Here is a 10,036-nt window from a genome sequence, read left to right as displayed (position 1 = left end):
TCTGGTTTTCAACAACACAAGGACAAGACATGGCCAAAACAAAAAACAAAACACAAAACAACAACCAAAAAAACCTTTATTTTTCAGTTTAGGGGCAGCAGCGCCCCCTGGTGGCCATCAGCCCCCCTACATGCACAAGATATGCAGATGCTCTCAAGAGGTGAGACCCAACCTCTAGCCTGGATGAAGGGATGGGGATCTCAGGCTGTGCTCACAGGGCTTGGTGCTCCTGTCTCCATCCTACAAGACCCTGTTTCCTACTTTGGCCCAAGATGGATGGCTTTTTTTATTGGGCATGTAATCCATTTTTCTGGAAATAGCACCCAATTTTCCTTTGAGGAACTCCCAACACTCATGTAGTTCTTGAGGGGTCAAACCTCCCCTCGATCCCATGCATCAGATGCAGAGTGATTTGATGAGGGCTGAACATATGACCCAAATCTGTCCAGTGAGAGCCAGGCTGAGGTGATGTTTGTTTGTTTGTTTGTTTTTTGCTATAGCTATTGGGAAAGAAGCATTTTCTTTACAGTGGGGTGACTAAGTGGTCCATAGCATATAAGCCTAGTTTGGGTGAGTAGAGGGGACATCTCTGTCTCTGGCTGTCAGGGAGGCTGCTTGGAAGTGAAGCTGACCTAGAGAAAAGCAGATCTGAGAGGAAATGAGGCATAGTCCTAATGAAAAATATTTGAGCAGCTGGATCCAGCAGTATCTAAAGCCAGATGCTACAGGCCATTTCCAGTTAAGTGAGCCAATTAAAATCTTTCCTCAAAAGCCAGTGGAACTTAGAGGATCACGGTCCCTGCTTGATTGGTTCTAGGCCTTAATTCCTCTTTTCCCTATTTACGGTTTAGGAAATTGCTTGGGGGGCTTATAGTTGATGGGCAAAACATTATCATTTTTGTTAAGAGGATCACGGTCCCTGCTTGATTGGTTCTAGGCCCTAATTCCTCTTTTCCCTCTCCCAGAAATGTCCTCATTGCTGCTTACATTTGCAAACTCAGAGGCCACGTTAATCAAAACCATCTTTATTATTTAAAGAGCAGTCTGTCATCAGGGGCACCCAAGTTGGGGTCCCCAGATGGCAGAACAATATTTACATGGGGGTCAGGAAGATGAGGCTCAGGTGGTCCCAGGGCTGAGTGGGCCCGCCACTGTGGAAAAGAGGACCCTGGAGGAAGGGTATCCTTGGACCTGTGAGCCAGGCTTGAGAAGAAAAACGTCCCATCCCAGGGCCAGGGTAGACCCCACCATGTGAGGCTGGGGCCACCTAGATCAACTTGGGCCCTGGAGGCGTGCACAAGAAGGAGAAGTCACAGGTCAGAGCTGAGTCACCATGCCGCTGGCTTCGGAGTGAGTCTGGGAAAAGACAATTGGGGGCTTCCGAGGTCTGAGAGATTTCCCTAAAAGTCCCACAGCTAACCTCCCCTCCCCGGAAGGCCTCTGAAAACCACATGTTCCATAGGGTGCCTCTTCTAGGCCTAAGCACAGGCCTCTGGAAAACCCCTCCTCCCTTTCCCCATGAGAGTCCCAGACAATTCCGCCCTCTGGCTCTATCTGAGCCCGACTTTCACCTTTATGGCCTGGAAGATCCACTCCCGGAAGTCACCAACTTTGGTGTAGACACCTGGCTTCCGGGCCAGGGCGCAACCGGTGCCCCAGCTCACGATGCCACACAGCCGCCAACGTGGTGTCCGAGAGATGTTGTCCTCACACACGAAGGGGCCACCACTGTCGCCCTGGTGGGGGAAGAGGAGGCCTTGCTGAGGCCCTCTCAGATGGCCGTGGGCTATGGTCACAGCCCTTTGGCCCTGAGATAGGGAGCCCAACCACCCACTGTCCTGTGTCTCCATCCCTGGACAAGTGGCTGCCCCCTACAGTCCCTCACCTGGCAGGCATCAATGCCACCCTCAGGGTAGCCAGCACAGAACATCTTGGGCTTGATCTGGTTCCCGTAGAAGTCAGGGCCGTTGCAGACATCATTGCTGATTATGGGTACTCGGGCCTCCTGGAGTACCCCAGCCTGTTGGCCTAGGGGTGTGTGGGCAAGGCTGGCCAGAGCTGGGGAGCATGCACATCCTCCTTCCCTTGTAGTGCCCATCCCAGGCTCCTCAGTGACCCTACACTCCAGGGCCAACAGGCACTCAACCCACCAGACTGCCCTTCACCAGCCTGGGTCAGTCTCCCTAATGGTGGCTTCCCAGGTAGAGGACAGGACTCACCGTAGTACTGTGTGTTGCCCCAGCCAGTCACTGTACAGATCTTGCCATCCACCAGGGCCTGGCCAGCCGCTGGGAGGCACACAGACTGGATGTATTCTGTGAGAGAGACGACGCCATTCCAGCCCCGCCCTGTACCAACCTCTGTCCAGCTGCCTCCCTGTCCCCAGCACAGTCTTTCCTCTGTTCTTTGATAACAACCACAGTAGAAGTTGCCATCTACTGAGGGCTCACTATGTATAGGCGCCTTCCTGTGTCACTTCTTTTAATCTCCCATCAGCCCGGGGAGGGAGGAAGACTATTACCCCATTTTATAGAAGGGGAAATGATGCCAAGTCGCTTGTCCAGAGTCTCACGATATGTCAGTGGCAGAGCCATAATTTGAACCCAGGTTGGCCCAGTTCCCCAGCCTTAACCATGGCCCATGGGGCTACCACACCCTGCCTTGAGGGTGCCTTTGTGAGAAATAGAAAAAAGCTACCTCTATCTTAAGAAACTTGACGTCCGCATCAGAAAATCATGATAAATACACCAGTCTACACCTGCCACAGTGATAATGGAGCCCCTGAGATGTGACGTCCTTGTGCAGTGCACAACCCACATAGCGGCTCTGGCAGCCCTGCCCGCTGCCTACTGACTTCGCCTGCCTGAGCCTCAGAGCTCTCAGGTGCGAAATGGAAAGAATAATCGTTTCCCCCAGAGGCTGCAGAGAGAAATTGATGAAGTGTTGAACAGCATGCCTGGCTCATAGGAAACACTCACATAACTAGTAACGGTCACGATAGCAGTGACTACTGGCCTTACTGAAGGCTCGCTGCGCGCAGGCGCTGCTCGAAGCTCTTTGCTCATATTTGCCCTTTTAATCATTTCACTAACCCTAAGAAGACTTTTTACAGATGAGGGAAACAGAGAGAGACGTGGAGACCCGTGTCTGAGATCACACACTGGCAAGTACCTGCATCTGCCCCCGAAGCGGTTACTCCAGCAGCCATGTGTTTCAAACCCAAGCCGCTCCCACCTCGCTGTGGCCCACGGACACTTCCTTACCTCCATGTTGTTAACCCCTCACTCTTTTCACGAAAGAGAAGGCTTTGTTTTGTTTGAAAAACAAAACAAAAAAAACATGTATCACTCTCTTAAATCGTAAACCAGTAAAACCAGTATCATGAATCATTAAAAAGAAAATAACTATAAAATTCAGCATAATGCAAACCATGAAGTGGTCCTGTTTCCCCTGGCAGCACGACCTGGGAGTTACAGGCACAGATTCCAGCGCCAGGTGGTCTGAGCTCAAATCTTTGCCATTTGCCAGTTTTGAGAATTTGAGGCATTATTTACCTTCTCTATGCCGGAACCTTTCCTCTGTGGAAAACGGGATCATAAAAGGACCCACCCTCCCGGGCTGGGCTGCAGTGAGAACTAAGCGAGCGTGTGCTGGGAAGAGGAGGAGCTGAGCGAGCGTTGGTGTTCATGACTCTCATCACTATGACGTTATTTTACTAGATTATTTCATTATTATTATCAGACTGCTGCTGCCTGCTAGAGGCTCATCATCATCACCATTATGACTTTGTTAGTATTATCACCATGATGTTTATTATTATTATTACACCGGCCTGCTGAAAGCTGAAGCCCAAGGCCTGCTCTCAGCCCACCAGGCACACCTGGAGAAGTACCAGAGACACTGGCACCCCGTGAGCCAGCCTCACTGAGAGCACGGAAATGCTCTGGGGAGCCGCAGCGGGAATAACTCCTAACCGCCTCTCGGATTTATTCACATATTTAAAATATGTTTTTCATTTCATTTCATTTTTTTCTTAACAGCTTTTTTTTGAGCTATAATTCATATATCATACAATTCACCCACTTAGGGTATCTAAGTCAGTGGATTTTAGTAGGTTCACAGATAGACATCGAATAGCATGCTGGGCAATGGGAAGATGCATCCACCACCACAAATCAATTTTAGAACATTTTCATCACCCTCAGAAAAACCCTCTGTTCTTTACCCATCACCTCCCAATCTCCCCACCCCCCATCCCTACCCCTGGCAACCACTAACCTGCTTCCTATCTCTGTGGATGTGCCTATTCTGGACAGTCCATATAAATGGAATCACATAGTGGCTTTTGTGTCTGACTTCTTTCTCAGCATAATGTTTTCAAGGGTCATCTACTGCGTATCATAAATCAGGACTTCATTCCTTTTCATGGCCAAATATTATTCTATTGTATGAATTGACCACATTTTTATCCATGTATCAGCTAGACATCCGAGTTGTTTCCATCTATCAACAGCTGTGAATAACACTGCTGTGAATGTTTGTGTCCAGGTTTCTGTGTGGACATGTGTTTTCATTTCTTTGGGCATAGCGATTCCTCTGGGAGTAGAATCGCTGGGTCACGTGGTAACTCCCCGTTCCCCTTTTCGAGGAACCGCCAGACCTTTCCAAAGGGGCTGCACCAATCACTCCAATGTAACGGACGCAGCTGTGCCTTGTCAAAAGCGTTTCCTTTAACATCATGGAGTCTTAGACCCCCGGCCCGCCCTCTGTCTCAGCCTCTGGAGTCCCTAGGCCAAGGCTTGGCCCCCAGACTTACCTGTGAAGGGCAGGGAGCTGGAGAGGTGGACCAGGGCGATGTCATTGCTATTCTCCTCACTGTTGGGGTCTCGAAAGGGGAGATAGCCCCCGTGGTAGATTACTGCCTGCACCCCCAGCTGCAGGCCGTGGGGTGAGGCCTGGGCCACAGCGCCGGCAAACACCCGCCATCGAGACAGGACCCGGTTCCGCCTACCAGGGAATAGGAGGGGAGGGTGGCAGCCTGCCTGGGCACAGCCTGTCCACCTCATGCTCCCTGCTGCCCGCTCAGCACCGTGGGAGTCACTCACTCAGGGAAGCAGTGGGCAGCTGTCAGCACCCAGTCTCCAGACAGCAGGGACCCCCCACAGAGGTGCGCTCCATCGTAGCGAAGACTGACTTGCCATGGCCACCTGCCCAGGCTGGTGTCCTGGCCTCCTACAATGCGGTCTACAGGCAGCTTCCTGCGGCCACAGTCTGTGGGAGACAGGCAGTCAGGGGCAGCCGGGGGTCTGTGAGAACACACCCTACTCTGGGGCATGGGAGGGGACGTGACCCAGCCCTGAGGGAGTCTGAGAGGACACAGCCCCATCCTTGGGGGACCTAACGGGACACGGTCCTGCCCAGGGGGCCTAAGTAAGAGAGTTCTGAGTTTCAGGGTCTCACCTTGGCAAATGATAGCCAGGAAGCGGCCCCTGGGACAGTCACTGTAAGAGAGACAGCGATGGGGACAGAGAGAAACAAAAAGAGAGGCTACTTCAGACAGATGGAAGGACAGTGAGGAAGAGTGGATGCCTGGGGGGCTGTGGGGCCTGGGGTGTGTGTCCTCACCCGCCCGCAGCCCTCCTCACCACACAGAGATGACGTCCAGCAGCCTCCGGGCGTGCGGCAGCCTTCCCTCGTCCACACAGAAGAAGCCCGACGTGCCGTTGGCGCCTGCCGTCCGCACATCCAGCTCCGAGTGGGCCAGTGCCCTGGGCGGGGCAGGGGTCAGGCCTGCTCCTCCCACCCTCCCACTGCCACCCTTCCACGAGGCACCCCAATACCTGAGGAAGCCCATCTCCTCACAGCTGAGTCCCGCCACCCTGGCGTTGGAGCGTGAGGAGCACAGCAGCCGCCAAGTCCCCTCCGTCTCGTCAAACACTGTGAGCCGAGCGTCTGCTGGGCTGACCTGTACTGCAGGGCGACAGAACAGGCCACCTGGGTCACCTTCCCACCCCAGCCCTTCCTGGCCTGCTCTCTGGTCATGTGGTTCTAGTCCTGAGTCCCAGCAGGGCTGACTAGAGCATCCCAGGCCACCTACACTCTTGATTGCATCCAAAAGGGCACAGGACTCAACTCAAACCAAGGAACGTGGCGCTGGGACTTTGGCTGGCCCTGGAGAGAACCAGGGGACCGCCCCTTTCCACTGAGATTCCTAAGTTGGTTGTTCCTGTGCTGTAAGTGTGAGACTTCACTGAGACATTGGAAAATCAATCTCCCAAGAGAATGGTGTGTGAGACTGGACCTTCTGGGCCCATCTTTGCCCCCTTGAGGGGGAAAATAAGCCAACATGGAGAGAAACCAAGAGATTTCTGATTCACAGTTTTAAAGCCCCTCATGGAGCCAGGCATGAAGAACCCCTCAGAATTGTTGGTTAAGTAAGTTAATCATTTCTTTTTTTGTTTAGCCAGTTTCATTATTTTCTTTTTGTCTTTTGTCATCTAAAGTCCTTTGACTAATACACCAGATTGCTAAAAAATTTAAATATAGTCTTTTTAAAAAAAGAGAAAAGAATAGCTATCTTTTCTGCAGGACTTGTCAGAACCTTGAATATACTAAAGTACATGACAATTCCCCAAGCTGAGATGTAATATACATTCATTCATTTATTCAACAAACATTACCTAAGTGTTAACTAGACACACACTCCATATCCAGTTCTGTGAGAGGTGATTCTGGGTACATGAAGATGACTGAAACAGCCCTCACTAAGCCAAAATCTGGGGGTGGACAGATGACAATAAAAAAGTCACCCAACCAAACACAACCTTGCAAACTGAGAAAGGGCAGGGTAGAGACAGACAGAAAGGCTGGAGAAAGCTTATGGAGGTTCCTCATGTCTGGGGCTGGTAGTGAGAACTGATGAGGCCTCAGCCCCTCACGTGCTCCCCACGTGTGGCCAGAGGACCCTTGTTCACACGTAAGCCAGGTCACAGCCCTGTATTTGTTAGCATTTGTTAACATCATTAGCTGCATTTGTTAACATTCACCAAACACTCAGTGCGTGCGGCCTCTAGTTTAGGCAATGAACAAATCAGATAAAACCCCTGCTCTATGCAGCTCAAAAGCCAATAAGTAAGATGGATAATGAAAGGAACAAATAAGGAAAATAGATTGTGTGTCACAAAAGAAGGGGCCAGGGAGACGAATCAAGCTTAACAGAGGTGGGGTGCTGGTGAGTGCAGTGAGGTTGCGATTTTCAGTAGGTAGGAAGAGAAAGCCTCACCCGGAAGGTGGTAAGCAAGCGAAGACCTGAAGGAAGTGAGAAAGGGAGTTGTGGAGACAGGTGAGGGAACAGAGAACTAGGCCAAGGGAACTGCAAGTGCGAAGATCCCAAGGCAGTGGGGGTGCTGCGGGGGGCGGACTGTTGAGGAACAGCGAGGGGCTGGAGCAGAGTGAGTAAAGGGGAGACAGACCGAATCAACACTAGGACTTTGCTGGTAGCTGGAATGAGGTGCACCCAGGGAGTCTCTGAGCCAGGAGGGCCCTGACCTGCCTCAGGGGTTCACAGGCTCCCTCTGGCTGCATGGGGAGCAGACTGTGGGGGCGGGGGTGGGAGCAGGAGACCAGGGAGGAGGCAGCCATGAGGTCCAGGAGGCAGAGGATGGAGCTGGGCCAGTGGAGGGGCAGAAGAGATTAGATTCGGAACAGATTTTGTGAGTGGAGCCCACAGGGTTTGCGGACAGATTGGATATGAGTGTGAGGAAAAGAAAGGGGTCAAGGACAATTCCATGGTGTTTGGTATGAGCCATGAGAAGGACAAAGCTGCCGTCGGCCAGGATGGGGAAGGCAGGGAAGGGAGGTTGGGGGTCGGATCAGGTGTGAGCCTCTTGTCCTTTTCTCCCGAGTCTCCGGCATGGCTGGTGTGTTGAGAGCACATTCTGGGAAACCAAATCAGTTTTGCATCCTCTCAGGAGGAAGCCGATGAGGCCCACCAGAGCTGAGCGGTCTTCCCGCAGCCCCGAAGATTAAACAAGGGGAAGCAGGACCTCCAGGGAGAACCCCGTCATACCGAGCACCAGCCGTGTGCCAGTGCTATGCTACATGCTCTCCCTGCCACCGTCGACCGAGTCCTCACCAAATCTCTGAGGCCACAAAGATCATCCCAATTTTCCAGAAGGGGAAGCTAAAGCTCGAAGAGGTGAGGTGACTTGCCCAACATCATCGCCAAGTGAGTGAAAGGCAGAGAGAGGATTTGCATTCAGGCCTGAGTGACTCGAAACTCCAAGCTTTTAACGCTGCCCTGCACAGCCTCTCAGGCGACTTGCCCTCCTGAAGGTCAAACAATAACAGCACAGTAACAACACTGGCTACATTTCCCAAGGATGTCAGTGGGCCGGCCGCACGCTGTGTGTCATATCTGGGAAGTGCCTCGAATCCCACAGCCATCCTGGGAGGTAGAGACCATTTCTGTGCTCATCTTACAGATGGAGAAACCGAGCCTCAGAAAAGATGTACTCGCCCAGGGGCATTCTGCTAAGAACTGACAAAATCAGGATTTGAACCTAGACCTACCGGCCTACATACTCCCTACTCCTTCTGTGGGTCTCACAGAGACCCTTACTTGTCCCCACCCCAGATATACTCATGCGCAGCCCGGGCAGGAGCCCCCGGCTGACCTGCCTTAACTATGGCCCCCTGCCCCGGGGCAGGTGCAGGGGGTGCTTGGCACCTCTGAACTGTGGTGCTCAAAACCCCCAGTTCCAAGACCAAGGCTTTGGGTTTGAGACACCAACTCAGGTAGGGAGGAATTCTTCTTTTGAAATGACTTCTCAGTGCTCCAGAGATGCGATTTCCAGCAAGTATGAGGTTTTAGGAAAACATTATCATTTTATGGCTGTGTGTTGGGCAAGGTGGGCGGGGGAGGGAATAGAAAATGCCCCCTCCTTTATTTTTAAAGCCACCTTTTGTGTTGCTGTTTCTTACTTTTAAACTCTTTATTCTCATTTGTATTATTTTAAGCAATACAGGCTGTGTTCTGGGTCACTGGTTTGCTTACCAAATTGTCTGACATATCTGGAGGTGTGACAATCCCAGAAAAATGAGGTGGGGACATAGTTTGGGGGTTGTTTCTGTTTGTTTTGTAATTTCCCAACACTTTTGAAAAACCCAAGTGTAGCTGAAGGGCGAGAGTGCTGGCGCTGGCCCGTGCCGGGTCTGAGTCACTGCCTGGCCACCTGCCTTCCAGCCGGAGGCCCGGGACAGGTTAGTTCATCTCGGCAATTTATCTTCGTGCTTACTCATTTAGCAAAGACTTCCTGAGCCTCTATCATGTGTAGGACATGATCGAGCAGGAAACAAAATGCTCCTGCCTTCCTGAAATTCACCAGGGGTAAACAATCCACTGAGAGTGTGAGAGTTTTAACCGGGGAAGGGGAATGACCACAGGCACGGGTGGTAGCATGGAGTCTGGGGGGGCAGGAAGGCCTTGCCAGGAAAGTTAAAGCCTGACAGATGAGACATGTTTACCAAGTTGGCTGAAGAGCCAAGCACTGCATGGACCATCATGTCCTCTAATTCTCACCCCCAGCTTACAGATGAGGACATCGAGACTCAGAGAGGGCAGGACTGGTGTGAGGCCCCGCTGCTCAGCAGTGACACTTGCAGAACCCCAAAACCTGCTTCTAGGTGTGAGCTGGAAAGAGGTGGGTGAACAAAGGCTGTGGTGCCAGGAGGGTCCTTCGAGAGCCAAGAGCATGTATAAGGTGAGAGCAGAGACGGCCCACACCCTAAAAGCCTGTGAGCTGTTGGAATTTTAGCTCAGTGGCAGTGGGGAGCCATGGAGGGGCTTTCAGCAGGGGAATGATCCCTCCACCCTGCCACTTATGCAACATGTGGTCTTGAGTAAGTCGGCTCAGTTGCCCCCAGATGCAAAACAAAGGTGATGGTAATAGCCACAGCTCCACAAGGCTACTATGTAAAGACTGTAGACAGGCCCTGGTAATATGCGAGCCCTCACTGTGGCAACTCGCTGTGCTGT

General features: G+C 51.9%; 1 protein-coding gene across 1 annotated transcript in view; it reads right to left on the bottom strand.

The window, feature by feature from the left end:
• Positions 1 to 1,011: 1,011 nt before the first annotated feature.
• Positions 1,012 to 10,036, bottom strand: part of HPN (hepsin) — a 15,890-nt gene continuing 6,865 nt past the window's right edge. The window contains exons 4-12 of the mRNA XM_015595608.2: positions 5,841 to 5,970; positions 5,646 to 5,768; positions 5,461 to 5,501; positions 5,106 to 5,271; positions 4,817 to 5,007; positions 2,220 to 2,315; positions 1,886 to 2,028; positions 1,572 to 1,736; positions 1,012 to 1,356 (exon numbers count right to left, since the gene is read on the bottom strand). Of these exons, the coding sequence (XP_015451094.1) occupies positions 1,318 to 1,356; positions 1,572 to 1,736; positions 1,886 to 2,028; positions 2,220 to 2,315; positions 4,817 to 5,007; positions 5,106 to 5,271; positions 5,461 to 5,501; positions 5,646 to 5,768; positions 5,841 to 5,970 (1,094 nt within the window). The 3' untranslated portion in view covers positions 1,012 to 1,317. The remainder of the gene's footprint in view (positions 1,357 to 1,571; positions 1,737 to 1,885; positions 2,029 to 2,219; positions 2,316 to 4,816; positions 5,008 to 5,105; positions 5,272 to 5,460; positions 5,502 to 5,645; positions 5,769 to 5,840; positions 5,971 to 10,036) is intronic.

This window comes from Pteropus alecto, unplaced genomic scaffold, assembly GCF_000325575.1.
Source record: "Pteropus alecto unplaced genomic scaffold, ASM32557v1 scaffold9, whole genome shotgun sequence".
Lineage (NCBI taxonomy): Eukaryota > Metazoa > Chordata > Mammalia > Chiroptera > Pteropodidae > Pteropus > Pteropus alecto.
Note: the sequence above shows the minus strand (reverse complement) of the source record. Positions and strands in the feature narration are given on the sequence as shown.